At 46.5% G+C, this 17,144-nt stretch overlaps 1 protein-coding gene across 1 annotated transcript in view; it reads right to left on the bottom strand.

Moving 5' to 3' along the window:
* Efcab8 (EF-hand calcium binding domain 8) overlaps positions 1-17,144 on the bottom strand; it is a 73,946-nt gene that overhangs the window by 24,924 nt on the left and 31,878 nt on the right. The window contains exons 15-19 of the mRNA XM_052723714.1: positions 16,607-16,834; positions 16,066-16,136; positions 12,117-12,321; positions 9,465-9,647; positions 7,973-8,107 (exon numbers count right to left, since the gene is read on the bottom strand). Coding sequence (XP_052579674.1) covers positions 7,973-8,107; positions 9,465-9,647; positions 12,117-12,321; positions 16,066-16,136; positions 16,607-16,834 — 822 coding nt within the window. The remainder of the gene's footprint in view (positions 1-7,972; positions 8,108-9,464; positions 9,648-12,116; positions 12,322-16,065; positions 16,137-16,606; positions 16,835-17,144) is intronic.

Genomic DNA, 17,144 nt, shown 5'->3' with positions numbered 1-17,144 from the left:
CTTCTGGTGCACAGTCAAACGTGCAGACAGAACATTGTACACATAATAAATAAAACAAATATTAAAAAAATAAGAAAGAAAAGAAGGAAGGGAGGGAAGGAGGAAGGGAGGGAGGGAGGGAGGGAGGAAGGAAGGAAGGAAGAAAGGAAGGAAGGAAGGAAGGAAGGAAGGAAGGAAGGAAGGAAGGAAGGATGAGTAAGCCCTAAGGAGCACTCCTCCATGATCTCTGCTTCAGTTCTTGACTCCAGGTTCCTGTCCTGTTTTCCTTCAATGATGGAGTGTGACCTGAAAGTTGTAAGATAAATAAACCCTTTCTTCCCTGTGGTAGTTTGAATGAAAAATGGTCATAGGCTCATAGAGAGCACACTATTAGGAGGTGTGGGCCTTGTTGGAGTAGGTGTGGCCTTGTTGGAAGAAGTGTGTCACTGAAGGTGGGCTTTGAGGTTACAGATGCTCAAGCCAGGCCTAGTGTCACTCTCTCTTCCTGCTGCCTTCAGATCCAGATGTAGAACTCTCTGCTACCTCTCCAGCACCCTATCTGACTGCATACCACCATCCTTCCTAACATGGTGGCAATGGACTAAACCTCTGAACTGTAAGCCAGCCCCAATTTAAAGTTTTTCTTTACAAGAGTTGCTGTAGTCAGAGTGTCTCTTCACAGCAATAGAAACCCTAAAACTCTACAAGTTGCTTTTAGTCATGATGTTTTATCACAGCATCAGAGAACTAAGACAGTTAAGTATTGTGATATCTCTGGCAGTATTTTCTTCTTAGGATTGCTTTGGCCATCCATAATCTTCTGTGTTTATATATGAATTTTAGGATTATCTTTTCTAGTTCTGTGATGAATGCATTGCAATTATGATGTAGATTGCATTGAACCTGTAGGTTACTTGTGGTAGCACAGCCATTTTCAAAATATTAATCCTGCAGCCGGGCGGTGGTGGCGCACGCCTTTAATCCCAGCACTCGGGAGGCAGAGCCAGGTGGATCTCTGTGAGTTCGAGGCCAGCCTGGGCTACCAAGTGAGTTCCAGGAAAGGCGCAAAGCTACACAGAGAAACCCTGTCTCGAAAAACCAAAAAATAAATAAATAAATAAATATTAATCCTGCAAATCCAAGCACATGAATGGTCTTTCCATCATTTAGTGTCTTGTTAATTTCTTTTTTCAGTATCTTAAAGTTTCCATTGTAGAAGTCCCTCACCTCCTTGCTTAAACTTATTCCTAGATAATTTTTGAAGCTACTGTAAATTAGATATTTTTCTTAATTTATTTCTTAGGAAATTTGTTATTGGTATGTATGTGTGCATGCGTGTGTGCTACTGAGAATAGTTTTGAATTTTATTCATATGTTCGTGTAATATGTATGAGTATGGTGCATGCATGCCACCACACACATGTGGAGGTCAGAGGACAACTTTCTGGAGTTGGTTGTCTCCTTCCTCCCTAGATTTGGGGAACTAACTCAAAAAAAAAAACAGCCATTAGGTTTGCACAGGGAGTGCTTTTATCCAGTAGGTCATCTCATCAATCCACTACTGAATTTTTAATGCTGATTTTGTATCCTGAAACTTTATTCAAAGTGCCAGGTCTGTACGTTTTCAATGACTGCTCTCCATAGTCAGGCACCTATGCCTCATGGTAGATGACTGGCTGTCTCCAGATGAAAGGAAAGGAAAAAATTTAAAGTTTATGCAAGTTCGGGGACAGAGAGGTGACTCAGCAGGTAAGAGCACTGGCTGTTCTTTCAGAGGACCCAGGTTCAATTCCCAGAACCCACATGGCAGCTCACAATTATCTGTAACTCCAGTTCCAAGGGATCCGACACCCTCACACAGACACAACAACAATGCTCAGAAAAAAAAATAAAAATAAGTAAGTCATTTAAAAAATAAAATGTATGCAAGTTATAAAGGTCTGAGGAAGTGATTTAAGACTTGTAAAAAATGAGATTTAGAGATATTGCATATGAGGTTAAGACTTTATGAGGTTAAGTTTTAACACATTAATCAGTGAGTTTCTGATAAGCTATTAATCTAACTTTGGTAAAGCACTGGCCACTATCATAGTCACAGACTTGAAAATTTTTTATTTCCCTTGGTTCTTTTCTAAACATAAACTTAAAGCATTTCTCGTGCTGAAAACACCTCTGTCCAATCTATATAGATCCAGACCTGCTGGCGATTTCTCAGGCTCTGTTTTGCTATGGCTCAAAGGTGTGAATCTACTCCGGCTGTTTACAGACACGCGTGAGCTGCTTTTGGTACAATGAGAGTTTCAGTGTGGATTACGGATGGTGGTCATGGTAATATATCTAAAACTTTTATCTCTTTTTGTAAACTTCAGAAAAATTCATGTAAACTTCAGGGACTCAAGATTTGGCTCCATCTGTCCCAGGTCAAACAGACTCTGGGATCCCTTGACTGTTAAGTGCTCCTATCAGCCAACAGCTTCCGCTTTCCTGCCTACTCCTTCTCCCTGAGGGTGGCCTCTTTCCTTTCCCCGGTCTTGGGACCTCTTCGAAACCCCTCCAACTACCGGGACCACAGGCCTGGGATTTTCAAGTGTACATCCACGATATTTTCCCCTAAGCTCCTTAACTTTACCTTCTGTCCCTCGTCTATATCTGCCCCAGCAGGTTTCCACACAGCTGACAGACACCATCTAGGAATCAACTGCAACCCTGCAAACTGCTCCCAAATGCCCTACACCTCACTACCCCCAAGTGGTCCTGCAGAACTGTAAAGTCCTGAACTTGCTGGAAGCTGATGTGAAAGAGAACTGGCTTGCAAACTGTGGCCTCCAGTGCAGAGCGTTTACCCACCAACTCCACAGTTCCCCAGAGCTTTCTTGAGTGCGAGCAGCAGGAAATGTTAGATAGAAGGATTTAGGTTGTGGAGATAAACAGACAATAAAGGATAGCCTCGAGAGGGCCTGAAACCTATTCCAACAAGCCCTGACCGTCTCTGCCCTAAGGCATTTATAGAAATGCCAAGGGGGTAGAGCAAAAGACCTCCCCCCAGCACAGCCAAGTGCAGACCATCTCAGACACCTGCACTCAGGCCCGTGGTCCAATCATCCTCTCTATGTGCAGACCTGCTGGGTAAAGCCACAGGGAACCTGAAAACAGGCTCCCACACTCCAGGGGCTGACTCCAAGACTATTCCTTGGTCTCCCTTGGGCCTCTAGCTCCTACCCCCTCCCAGACTTTGAACCCACATTCCAGCCTTCCTGTCCCACCACAATGACCTTCCCAGCTGAGAAGCAGTTATAGAAGAGACTGTGCTGTACCTTATCATCAACAAGGCTGGAATGATGGGTCTCACAGGCAGTCCAAACATACAAAAATGAGCTCAAACTGAACTATAGGAGGATTTCTGGAGGTTAGATAAAAGCCAGCATTCCTCAGGAAATTGTGAAGCCAGTTTCCATCTGCTAAAAGGAGTCATTTCCCTTACTTCTGGTAGAAGGGACATCTGGCTGGCTACCTGGGGCACTTATCAGTGTTTCAAAGCCCATGTTGCCTCCAGACTCCCTCCGTATCACAAGTACCTGTTACACATTTCAAAGTCCATGCCAGCATCCTAGCCTTTCTCGTGCCCCCCTCTACCCTAAAAATCCCTCCAGTTCACAGGCTCCCCTCCCCCAGATACTCGTCCTTCCTATAACCTGGCTATTCTCACTATTCTCTACCTACCTGTTACTCTTACTTCCTCTCTCTTACTCTCTTCCTCTCTCACGATGCTCTATTTTCCATCTCTTGCTATCTTGCTATATCCACTATTCTCTCCCACTCTCTCTACTCCCCCTGCCAGACCTGGTGTGTTACTTTCCTTAAAAGATGACTCTCAAATTATATTAAGTTTCAGGCAGAAACAAAACAAAATAAAAACCTAGATAGTCCCTACACAAAACTAGTAAAAAGAATGAATGAAGTAGATAAAGATGTGAGTTCTGACAGAAAATGTTATCCACCGGATACTGCTATATTTAAAAAAAATACTGAACTACAATTTCAAACTCTTAGTTTGGCTTTCAAGACAAAAACCACATCTTTGTGTACATACAGCATACAGGCATAGGAGAGAACTTCAAAGAAAGGAAATTCAGCATGCCCGTGCTATGTTTTTATAGGATGTTTTTTAAAGATTTATTTTTATGTATGTATGTATTTATATGTGGATGGCATGCACGTGGATGTGGGTGACCATGGAGGCTGTATGTATTTATATGTGTATGGCACGCACATGGATGTGGGTGACGACCATGGAGGCTGTATGTATTTATATGTGTATGGCACGCACATGGATGTGGGTGACCATGGAGGCTGTATGTATTTATATGTGTATGGCATGCACGTGGATGTGGGTGACCATGGAGGCTGTATGTATTTATATGTGTATGGCATGCACGTGGATGTGGGTGACGACCAGGGAGGCTGTATGTATTTATATGTGTATGGCATGCACGTGGATGTGGGTGACGACCATGGAGGCTGTATGTATTTATATGTGGATGGCATGCACGTGGATGTGGGTGACCATGGAGGCTGTATGTATTTATATGTGGATGGCACGCACGTGGATGTGGGTGACCATGGAGGCTGTATGTATTTATATGTGTATGGCACGCACATGGATGTGGGTGACGACCATGGAGGCTGTATGTATTTATATGTGGATGGCACGCACATGGATGTGGGTGACCATGGAGGCTGTATGTATTTATATGTGTATGGCACGCACGTGGATGTGGGTGACCATGGAGGCTGTATGTATTTATATGTGGATGGCACGCACGTGGATGTGGGTGACCATGGAGGCTGTATGTATTTATATGTGGATGGCATGCACGTGGATGTGGGTGACCATGGAGGCTGTATGTATTTATATGTGGATGGCATGCACGTGGATGTGGGTGACCATGGAGGCTGTATGTATTTATATGTGTATGGCATGCACGTGGATGTGGGTGACCATGGAGGCTGTATGTATTTATATGTGGATGGCACGCACGTGGATGTGGGTGACCATGGAGGCTGTATGTATTTATATGTGTATGGCATGCACGTGGATGTGGGTGATGACCATGGAGGCTGTATGTATTTATATGTGTATGGCATGCACATGGATGTGGGTGACCATGGAGGCTGTATGTATTTATATGTGTATGGCATGCACATGGATGTGGGTGACCATGGAGGCTGTATGTATTTATATGTGTATGGCACGCACGTGGATGTGGGTGACCATGGAGGCTGTATGTATTTATATGTGGATGGCATGCACGTGGATGTGGGTGACCATGGAGGCTGTATGTATTTATATGTGTATGGCACGCACATGGATGTGGGTGACCATGGAGGCTGTATGTATTTATATGTGTATGGCATGCACGTGGATGTGGGTGACCATGGAGGCTGTATGTATTTATATGTGGATGGCATGCACGTGGATGTGGGTGACCATGGAGGCTGTATGTATTTATATGTGTATGGCATGCACGTGGATGTGGGTGACCATGGAGGCTGTATGTATTTATATGTGTATGGCATGCACGTGGATGTGGGTGGTGACCATGGAGGCTGTATGTATTTATATGTGTATGGCACGCACGTGGATGTGGGTGACCATGGAGGCTGTATGTATTTATATGTGGATGGCACGCACGTGGATGTGGGTGACCATGGAGGCTGTATGTATTTATATGTGGATGGCACGCACGTGGATGTGGGTGACCATGGAGGCTGTATGTATTTATATGTGGATGGCACGCACGTGGATGTGGGTGACCATGGAGGCTGTATGTATTTATATGTGTATGGCACGCACGTGGATGTGGGTGACCATGGAGGCTGTAAAAGGATGTCAGACAGGACTCAACATCATCCACACCACGAAGGTGTCTCACTTCTGAATTGGGGAAAAACTGAGGCCTCCTTCCCCTACCTCACTGCCAGCACCGTGGCAGGAGAATAGCCAGAAGGGAGAGTGCTCAGGCCTGTGACAACAGGCCAACCACTGTGAGCAAGCTAGGGCACAGGACTAGATGTGCAGCTGGCAGTGAGGGTGTGTACAGTTAAGAGGCTGGCTTTGGGCAGGACCAGGCATGATGCATGTGATTAAGAGGCATGGATAACCAACATGATGCCTGTTGTAATCTGGCTCTGGCCCCTCGAACCCCAAACATAGCCCCCTTTCATTGTAGAGGAACTGCTGGGTTGACATTGTAATCCCAGGCTCCCTCAGTTCAGTACTCCAACAAGTTTCCAAGCACAAGAGGCTAAAGGTCTTCCTATGGCCCTTGCAGAATAAGCCAGGACAGCTCGAAACCACTAAAACTCAATTCTCAGGGGATCCAGGACACGAGTCTGGCCTCTGTGGGCACCTGTATGCATGTGCACATATAAACATGCAGACAAGCATATACACAGTAATAAAAATTAAATTATATTAAATTTTTAAAAGGTTAATGGTCTAGGACTAGGAATGTAGTTCAGTTGGCAAAGTGCCTACCAAGCACGCCTGAAACCCTGAAACCCTAGGTTTGATCCTCAGCACTGCATAAGCCAAGTGGTGGCAAAAACCTTTAATCCCAGCACTTGAGAGATAGAAGCAGGGGGATCTGAAGTTCAAGGTCATCCTCTGCTATATGAGTTCAATGCCAGCTTCGTACATAGGTGTCTGAATTAGGATCTCTGTTGCTGTGATAAAACACTATGACCAGTCGGGCGGTGGTGGCGCACACCTCTAATCCCAGCACTCGGAGGCAGAGGCAGGTGGATCTTTGTGAGTTTGAGGCCAGCCTGGTCTAGAGAGGGAGATCCAGGAAAGGCGCAAAGCTACACAGAGAAACCCTGTCTCGGAAAAAAAACAAAAGAAAACAAACAAACAAACAAAAAAACCACTATGACCAAAAGCAACTTGAGGAGGAAAGGGTTAATTCCAGCTTACGGTTCCACATCACAGCCAGATGTGGGTCTTCAGAAACTGGAAGAGTATCATTGTGAGAGGTCCAGGCCAGAGAGGGGACAGGAGGAAGAAATGAGCAGAGATTAACCAACCCAACTTGCACCCCACTATTGTTGTAGAATATTTAACTATGTAAAGATGTGTTACATTTGTTTATGTTGCAGAATATTACTTTAACTGTGTAAAGATGTATTACACTTGTTTCTGCTGCCTTTGTTAATGATGTAAAGATGTGTTACATTTGTTTCTGCTGCCTTTGTTAACGATGTAAAGATGTGTTACATTTGTTTGTGCTGCATTTCTTTAATTCTGTAAAGATGTGTTGCTGTTTCACCTTGCCTGCCTAAGGCACCTGATTAGTCTAATAAAGAGCTGAATGGCCAATAGCCAGACAGAGAAAGGATAGGTAGGGCTGGTGGGCAGAGAGAATAAGTAGGAGGAGAAATCTGGACAATAAAGAAGGAGGAGGAGAGAACAAGGGAAAGAGAGGACAAAACCAGATCAAGAAGCCAGGCAGACACCAGCCAGCCAGCCACTGGAGGAAGCAGGACAGTAAGACAGACAGACGGACAGACAGACAAAGGGGAGAGGGAGAGAGAGAGAGAGAGAGAGAGAGAGAGAGAGAGAGAGAGAGAAAGGTAAAAAGCCCCAAAGCAAAAGGAAGATTAAGAGAAACAGGTTAAGTTAAGTTAAAGAGAGCTAGCCAGAAACAAGCCTAAGCTAGTAAGCTAGGCTGGGCCTTCATAACTAAGAAGTCTCTGTGACATGATTTGGACACTGGTTGGTGCTTTTCAAAAATGAAATTCTGCTACACACTACAAAACACCATCCCAGCCAAAGAGAGACTTCCAACCATGGGTTCTAGAAAAGCCACTTCTCTCCCAGCCCCACCCCTGCCCAGGCTCTAGCAAACTGCTCTGGAATTCAAATTCACCAGGCCCATGGCACACCCACCCCTGCCCAGCCCAGTTGCCCACTCCCCCACTGAGCACAGCTCACCTTCTCCACTGAAAACCTCGACTGCAGCAGCATCTTCCTCCAGAATTCCTCCTTTTTCTTTTGAGAATCTTTGTGAAACGATGATTTATTGAGGGGCATGTTAGACAATCTGGGTTTGTGAGAACTCCAAGGTTTCTAAAAATAAAAAAAAAAAATGGCCGCTTGGTAACCACATGGCATTCCCTCTCCTACAGACCACAGAGATCAGGGATAGGGAATAAAAAAGCAGTGATAGGGACCCCAACCTGAAAAAAGGCCAGTGGGGTATCTGGTTGGGCCTTAGAACACTCTGAGACTGAGAGGTTTCTATTTTGTGACTAGCCATTTTGCTCTGTAGGGCAGAGACTTGAGTTGCCTTTAGGGTAGACCCTTCTTTTGTCCTAGAAGTGAGGCTAAAAGGGCCTAAGAACCATTCTTCTAAAGACTAGAGTGCAAAGGCCTAAACTGATCAGTCAAAGATGGCCCAGTGTCTTACACTTAAGTATATTCATCTCACAGAAGCCTAAAGTGCCTGAATCTCACAGTGCCATGATGTATAAGCACCTCACAGCACATCGTACCTCAGGGCTGGAAGCTGAAATCTCACAGCAGAACATCATCTCAGTAGACCCTGCTCAAGCTGGCCTACATTGCCCCATGTCTGGGGCTGAGCTGGCCAATGTTGCCCCACGCCTGGGAATTGGGAAACACTGGGGCCTCTCACTCAAGTCTCAGGTCTCAGAAATCTAGAACTCAGCTGCAGAAGCAACTGGATTACTTCCTCCACCCCTCTGCCCCTGCACTCTGAGAATATCCTGTACTCAGTATTGGGGTGCTGTCATTATACCTACAAGCCCAAGGTCAGCTACCCTCCTTCGGACCTTGCTCCCTTCCCACATCCTAAAAACAAGAGCTGTCAAATCCTGGGCCTTCAGGGCTTGGAGGTGAAGACCATCTTACTGCATCTTGCCCTTCTGCATTTGCAGCTTAGGCTTTGGAGAGGTGGCACTTGATGCCCTGAACAGCTCACTCCTGGGCCAGGGCCAGGGCTGGGGCCAGGAGGCTCCATCTTAAAAACTGAAGCTATATCCCATGCTCTAACATCCAATTTAGGCTTCTAGAACTTTGTTTCCTATCGGTTCTATTCATAAGCTTTCAACTCTCAGACATGGTCTGGAGGTGCACTAGGAAAGGACTATTCCAAGACTTGAGTGAGTTAGCTACAGTGCAATCAAAACAGAGAGGCAGCAGGTAGTTGGGGCGCACACCTTTAAACCCAGCACTTGAGAAGCAGAGGCAGGCAGATCTCTGTGAGTTTGAGGTCAGCCTGGTCTACAAAGCAAGTTCCAAGGCAGCCAGGACTGTTACCCAGAGAACAGTCTCAAAAAAAAAAAAAAAGAAAGAAAGAAAAAAAAAGGATTCTGTCCCCCACCACATACACACACAAAAAAAAAAAAAAAAAAACAATGTGAGCAGGACAACTGGTGCAGGAGGGATGGTCTCTCACTCCTACCTGCTCAGATAGCTGCCTCTCTTCATCCGTGTCTCTCCGGTGTTTCATCACTGGGGGAGCTGACATCAACCTCCGACTCCCAGAAAAGCTGGTTAACTTTCTGGAAGGCTTGTGTGCCCACTTCTGCTCACTTTTACCTGAGGAGACTTGGGCTCTGGCTACACATTCCTGTGCATCTTTCACCTGTGCAGAGAGAGAGAGGGCAACTCCAGAAACCGCTCCACAAGTGGGACACTCAGACCCTCCCCAGCCCAGTGCCCAAGTCACCAGCCCTCCAGGGAACCCAGCATTGCTTCTCAGAAACCTTATGCCTTGAGAGTTCTCAGACCAAAGCTTATAAACCTACCCCTGGGCCTACTACTAATACCCTAGGCAGGATACAGCTCCTGAGAGGAACTCGGTCTCCCCATTTGAAAAAATGGACAGTGGTTTCCGAATATTTACTTAGACACTTTCAATCTTGGGCAAGCCCACAGTACAAAACAGATAAAACTTTGAGCTATTTTGGAGTATGTAGTACCTAGTAGAGTCCCTGAGCTCTGCAGGAGCTTCCACCCATCAGCACACCTACAAAGAAGTGACCTCTACCCACTTGAGGAGGTGACCTCTAGCAATCCAGCTCTATGTAGCAATTTAGAGACTGCATGTTTCCTACATCCCTGCCATGAGCCTGGAGAACCTTGTATGACATTATTGCTCAAATGGTGAAGTTGTGGGCAGGACCTACTGCCAACCTGTTGGGATTGGGAAGTGCCTAGAAGAGTAAAAGCTGTATCTGTCTAGTTGTGTCTGTGAAGGTGTTCTCAAGGAAGAAAGACCCACCCTGAATGTGGGCCCAGTTGGAACAAAAGAGAAAGCCTATTTCTCTGCTCTCCCTTTCTCTGCTTCCTAGTCACCCTGATATGGGCTACTCTGGCTGACCTGGCCCTCCTGCCATGGCAGGCTTAGAATCTCCAAAACTGTGAGCCAAGGTACGTCTTCCCGTTTTAAGTTGCTTCTGTCAGGTATTTGGTTAGAGCAGTGAAAAGCTAACAGTGGGACATCTTCAAGGAGGAAGTAATCCATTGAAAAGGACAGTGTAGCACCACCAGGCCCTGGAGTCCGACTGTCATGGTCTAGATCTACCCCTTCTTGGTTGTATGCCCTAAGAAAGGTGTCTAACCTCTTCATGCCTCTGTTTTCTGTCACATGAAGATGCTCAAAGGAGATACCATCCACTATCCTAGCTACCCTGTAGGGAAAAGGGGCTGGCTAAAGAAACTCACCCTGACCCTGGAGCCCAGAACTAGGGAAAGATGACTCAGATAAGGCCAGTGAAAGAAACATAGTTTGACTCAAATCAGAGCCATCTCTGCCCCTGACCAACTGACTTGTGAAACCAACCAATCACAGAGCAGGACAGAAGAATCCTGGCCCTGGGGCCCAGGACCAGGGAAAGAAACACAGCCTGGGTTTGGGACCTGAGCCAGAGAAATGAACCAAGGAAACATGCCCTAACTCTGAAACTAGTACCAAAATAACACTCTTGGTCCCTAGAATCAGAGTCAGTGAAAGAAATTAGTGTCAAATTTAGAATTAGTGTCAAAAAGCCAAGAAAGGCCAGTGAAAGAAACACAATTTGGCCCTGAAATCAGGGCTATCTCTGTCCTTAGCCCACAAAACTGGCCAATCCCTGGGCAGAAAAAAAACTAACCAATCACTAGTTGACTCCACCCCCAAGACATCCTATATAAACCACCCTGCCTGGTCAGTTGTAGGCTGTTCTCTCCACCCTGATAGAGGCAGCTACTCTCCTGGACTCCTCCTTCCCAAATAAATCTCTTTCTCAAAATAGTTCTGGGTGTAAAGATCTTCATTCACTGGCATAGAGAAGATCCTTGCTGAAACATCCCTCAGTGGACAGAGCAAGGAGGAGCTGAAAGAGCTGAAAAGTAACACTTTTCTCCTGAGCCAGAGAAGACTGCTACATTTCTGCAATTTTTTAGGCTAGAGAAGCAGAGCTCTCCTAGAAAGCCCCCTTAAGTGGGGGCTGAGCAAAGCTTAGCTGTAGCAGCTCTCCAGGAGAGGAGCAGGAGTGTTATATCCTGCGGGGAGACCATCCCCATCAGGTATAGTCTGACTCTCCCAAACAGTCACGATACCCTTCCCTGCTGAAGCAGTTCCAGGCCTGACTCTCCTGAGCAGTCAGAAAATTTCCCTTCCAGGATTGGGCTGCTTCTTTGCAGCTCCAGCCATTAGAGCAGTTCTAAGCAGCTCCAGGTGTCTGGGACACCTCCAGAGCAGAGCTGTCCTGAGCAGCTTGAGGTGTCTGGGATACCTCGCCCTCCAGGATTAGGCTACCTCTTTGCAGTTCCAGCCGCCAGACCTGTCCTAAGCAGCTCAAGGTGTTGCCTGACTCCCCAGGTAGTCCGGACACCTTTCCTCAGAGTTGCAAAACTCACATTTTGGTGCTAAACCTGGGACCAAACCCACAGAGTTGCAACAAATTTACTTACACACCCCACCCCAGTATAAGTCTCCATCTCTCCCTCTGCTTCCAGGTTGCTCTCTCTGCCATCCCTGATTCTGGCCTATAGCCCAGACAAAAGTGAATGGAGACTGTGATGGGAGTGAGAGGCGCCTGGGAAACAAGAAAAGTGCAGAGCACCGTACCTTCTTCGGCTGTAAAGGCAAGGGGCTCTGGGAGGCATTGAAATTCAAGATGGGCTTCAGCATGCTGACATTCCAGAGGAGGATGTCCCCATTGTAGGAAGAAGTCCCAATGAACTGGTTCTGATACTTGGCCATGCTCAGGATGTCCTCTGTGTGGTAGGTATGCCAGTGGTAGTAGGAGAGTTCCAGCGTGGTCTTTTGGAACCTGTGCACATGGCCAGAGGCAGGAGAATACCAGCTTGGTCTTTTGGAACCTGTGCACATGGCCAGAGGCAGAAGAGTCAAGGGCTCACAGGCTGCAATGCTCTTTTTGGGGAAATCATAGCCTTTAGGATTCAGAGGCCAACTCAGAGCAGCACTGTCTTGGGGGTCTAGGAGCTTGTTTAAAACCCCCACTGACCTCATTTCCTAAGCACCCATTATGCATCAAACATAAGGGCTCTGCTCTTGGGGTTTACAAATGATGAGTCTTAATTCATCCCCTGCATAAAGGTTCAGGTTTAAACAAGGGGAAGTGATAGCTGTGACCAGGCCTCCTGTAACAGAAGGGACCTTGTACATGTTGGTTCTTCCTCCTAGAATGTGTGTCCCATCCCAAGTGCTTCCCTGATACCCCTCCAGCTCATATCTTGCCCTGGGCCTCCTTGGCTAAGCTGTTCTTGACCACTCCCCAACACTAACTAAGGATTCTGCTCCTCCACAGGAAGCTTGCTCTTTCCCCACAGTAGTCAATATACTTTATAAATCAAAATATCTCATTATTGAATAGAGACTGAGTGTTTGTGTGTACTCAAAATTCCTATGTTAGAATCTAATCCTCAAGTGGGGAATGGACCTTGGGGAGGACATCTGGTCAAGAAGACAGAAGCCTCATTAATGGTATGATAAAGAGATCAAAGAGACCCTCCACCCTTTCCATCACAGAAACTACAGCAAGATGATGACCCTTTATCAATGAGGAAAAGGCCCCCACAAGACTCCACAATGCTTTGGCCAAGGACCTTTCAGCCTTTATAAATGCAAGAAATAAATTCTGCGGTATTATGCTGTGGCAGCCTATGTGACTAAGGTAGAAACTACACAGAGAATGAGGTGCTGCTCTAAGAGATAACTAAAAAAAATGCACTTTGGAGTTGGCAGATGAGGAGAGGTTGGAAGAATTCTAAAGCACACTCCAGGAAAAGCCTACAACACCATGTCTGGGCCACTGAGAATGGTTCCAGTGTGGGCTTAGGTGGTTCGGATGAGGGCATAGAAAAGGGGAGAGTTATAGAGAAAGCCATGCTGGGGGTGTAGCTCAATTGATAGAGCACTCACCTAGCATGTGTGAAGCCCTGGGTTTGGTCCCAAGCACTGAACAAACTGGACACGGTGGTGGTGGTGGTGGTTGTAATCCCACCACTAGAAAGGTGAAGGCAAGAGGATCAGAATTCCAAAGTCATCTACATAGGAAGCTCAAGGCCAGCCTGTGCTATAGGAGGGAAGGAGAGAGAGAGAGAGAGAGAGAGAGAGAGAGAGAGAGAGAGAGAGAGAGAATTGTTCCTCTAGTGCTGGAGATGGCACCCTGACTCAACATGCACTCTACCACTGAGTTACCTCCCAGTCCCATCTATTTAAAGATGACCTAAGCGATCCTAAGTTGCTGGTAACAATATGGATGATAATGACCATTATGATATCTCAAGTAGAAATAAGGAGCATGCTACTGGAAACTGGAGGCAAAGCCATCCTGGGTACAAAGTGCCAAAGAATTTGGCTGGACTATGTTCACATTCTAGTGCTTTATGGCAAATAGAGCTTGCAAGCCATGAGACTGGGTTTTATTTGAGGAAATTTCTAAGAAGGATATTTGAAGGTGTAGACAGTTATCCCCTGTTCATAGTAAAATTCTAGAAAAGAAAAATAATTTTAAACCAGAATTGTTGAGCAAAGGGGAAGAAACTCGGGGGTTGCTGCTCAATGACAGAGTATTAACCTAGCACATATGAGGCTGTGGTTCAGACCATAGTACCAAAAAGGAATGGGGGACAGAACTTAAGATTTGAGCCCTCCTCTTCTCAGCCCTTATCTACTGGAAGGAAAGATAAGCCTTTCAGGGTGTGGTCCAGACTGTGAGAATATTGTGGGTCAGCCACTTGACAGAAGCTGTGTGCTATGTCTTAAGACAATGGAAGAATGACTCTCGGAGCAATTCAGGTATTTGAACTGTCCTTCCTGTTGCCAACGGGTTTCAGAAAAGAGGCCACCAGTACAAGTTAGACCTCAGCACCCCTTGCTCTCAACACCAGACTTCATAGGCTCTCATCTCACACTCTGGTATCATGTTCTTTAGCCATGCCAGACATAGTTCCTGAGGGCAAAAGTATGATACAAGCTATACCAACAGAGATAGGAAAGCTTGGCTAGATTCTAGCGGGCAGAGCAATGAGTCCAGAGCTGCAGGCCCAGACAGCCACAGGACCCATGCAGGGAACAGAACATTCATGGCAGCATGGCCTGGATCCAGAGCCACCATGAGGGCACAGCATGCCAAAGCCATGGAAGCAGGTTATCTAGAGGTTTGCATATTCAGCTCCGACAAAACAGGAGCTCCATCTCAGGAGCCTTGGAGGCAGAGCACCAAGAAAGAGGATTATTTCTGTGTCTTAAGATGACTCAACAGATAAAGGTGCCTGCTGCCAATCACGATGACCTGAGTTTAGTCCCTGGAACCCTCATGGTAGAAGTAACAAACTGCCAGGCAGTGGTGGCACACGCCTTTAATCCCAACACCTGGGAGGCAGAGCCAGACAGATCTCTGTGAGTTCGAGGCCAGCCTGGTCTACAAAGCAAGTTCCAGGAAAGGCGCAAAGCTACACAGAGAAACCCTGTCTCGAAAAAATCAAAAAAAGAAGAAGAAGAAGAAGAAGAAGAAGAAGAAGAAGAAGAAGAAGAAGAAGAAGAAGAAGAAGAAGAAGAAGAAGAAGAAACAAACTGACTCCCATAAGTTATACTCTGACCTCTGCCTATACGCCATGGCACACATACCAGACAGACAGACAGACAGATGACTGAATGATAGATGTGAAACTTGTTCCAATGAGTTTCAAACTCATTTGGGATCTTCTGCTCATTCTTTCCCTCCTGACTCCACTCATCTGTCCTGTACCCATCTCACTGTTGGACTTTGGAAGTACATAACAAGTCCATGTCACATGTTTAGAGCCAAGAGAGAATTTGCCTCAGTATAAGTGGTACACTGGGTCTCATCCACACCTGACTTAAGTATTTAGATGATACTTTGGACTTAGACATTTTAGTTTACATTAACCAAATGATACCTTCAGCGCCACCTTCCGCTCCCACCACTAGTTGGTGGCCTTGTCCCTCCTTCCTCTGTTTCTTGGGAAAGGTGTTAGCTCTGAGGTTGTGTAATTCAGCCACCCCAGGGACCAGTACGAGCATTTTAGGAGATCAAGCCTTTGGAAGGTGGTGAGGTCATGTGGGTGGAGCCCTCGTCAGTGGGATTATAGCCCTCCACCCTTCTGTCAGGTAAGTTCATAGAAAGGAAAGAGCTTTCTAGGAACCAGGAAGCAGGGCTTCACCAGAAACCAAACTTGCTAGCACCTTGGGCTTAGCCTACCCTGCCTCTGGGACTGTAGGAAATAAATCCCTGTGCCTTGTAAGTGACCAGTCAATGGCATCTTTTTCTAAGAGACTGAAATAATTCCTCCATGGAATGCGAAGCTGCAGGGGGATAGAGACTTGTGCCACAGCCATCACCAGCAGAAGGCACCTCACTACATGCTAAGTGAATAGATGGGGAGACGCACGGGTGGGGCCATGGCTGACAGTCACCATGGATGCCCTCCTTGCTATTGCAGCTGCTGGGAAAGCTTGGAATGAGGAGAGCTCAAAATGAGGGGAGACACCCAGCAGCCCAAGCCTCCCACTCACACTTGCTGCTCACGTGAAACTGGTGATTCTCTTACTCCACCCTGTCATGTAGTATGATTTGTTCATGTGGACAATTCCACTAATCTGTTGGAGATAAAGAAAACAGAGCACTAGACTCCTCAGAGAGCATGCCTTTGGGCCCCTGGTGCTTTCTTTCCTAAATGCACCAAGCAAAAGTCAAAACTCAATGAAGGTGAGAATTCCCAGAGTCAATGCCACCATCAAGCTTTCAGAGTGCCTGCTAATTACCTAACTGGAGAGAGCTAGAGAACATCAAACCTGGTGTATCTGAAAGAGGCAGATGATGTGGGTACCCATGTTCATTTTACAGAAGAGACACTGGGCAACACATGGCCTGGCTACGGTCCAATAACTGCTGAGAAATCTAGACCAGTACTCAACCCCCCCTCCCTCTCTCTCTCTCTCTCTGTGTGTGTGTGTGTGTGTGTGTGTGTGTGTGTGTGTGTGTGTGCGCACAACCTCTTAGACACACAGAAAACTATATTCTAGGGTTCCCAGGAACCTGCTGGCTCCAGCTAATGGACCCCACTGACCTCCGATTGCTCCTGGGTGGGAAAGGTTATCAGGCACTCCCCAGTGTTGTAATTCCACATCTGCATTTTGCCATCACGCAAGCCCGTGAGTAGACAGCGCTCTGACTCGTCCAGGGACATGGCAGTCAGCTCACTTTGCGAGGTGCCAGACACAGAGAACTCCATCCTCTTCTTGCCCGTGGTGATGTCCCACACACTCACTGTGCCCCGTAGGCAGCCACTCACCACCTGTAAGTGGAGCACACAGGTGCCCCAACTCACTGCAGGGCAGTCCTAAGTATGCCATGGGGCCCCTCCCTTCCACACCCCCACCTTCACCCTGGCAACCTGCACAGCATAGGTAATGCCTGAAAACAGACCTTCCTGGGCTCTGTGTCAAAAAAAAAAAAAAACTGTAGCTACTACTCTTTTTAAATGAATCAATTTCATAATGCTCTCATTAATTCAAAAATAGCACTTGGGGACTCAAGTTCCCGGAAGAGGAGGAAAGCCACACCTATATTAAAGATACTACTCTTTTTAAATGAATCAATTTCAT

Source organism: Peromyscus californicus, unplaced genomic scaffold (genome assembly GCF_007827085.1).
Source record: "Peromyscus californicus insignis strain IS unplaced genomic scaffold, ASM782708v3 Scaffold_7__1_contigs__length_154581171, whole genome shotgun sequence".
Lineage (NCBI taxonomy): Eukaryota > Metazoa > Chordata > Mammalia > Rodentia > Cricetidae > Peromyscus > Peromyscus californicus.
This window is presented reverse-complemented; position numbering and strand designations above follow the sequence as displayed.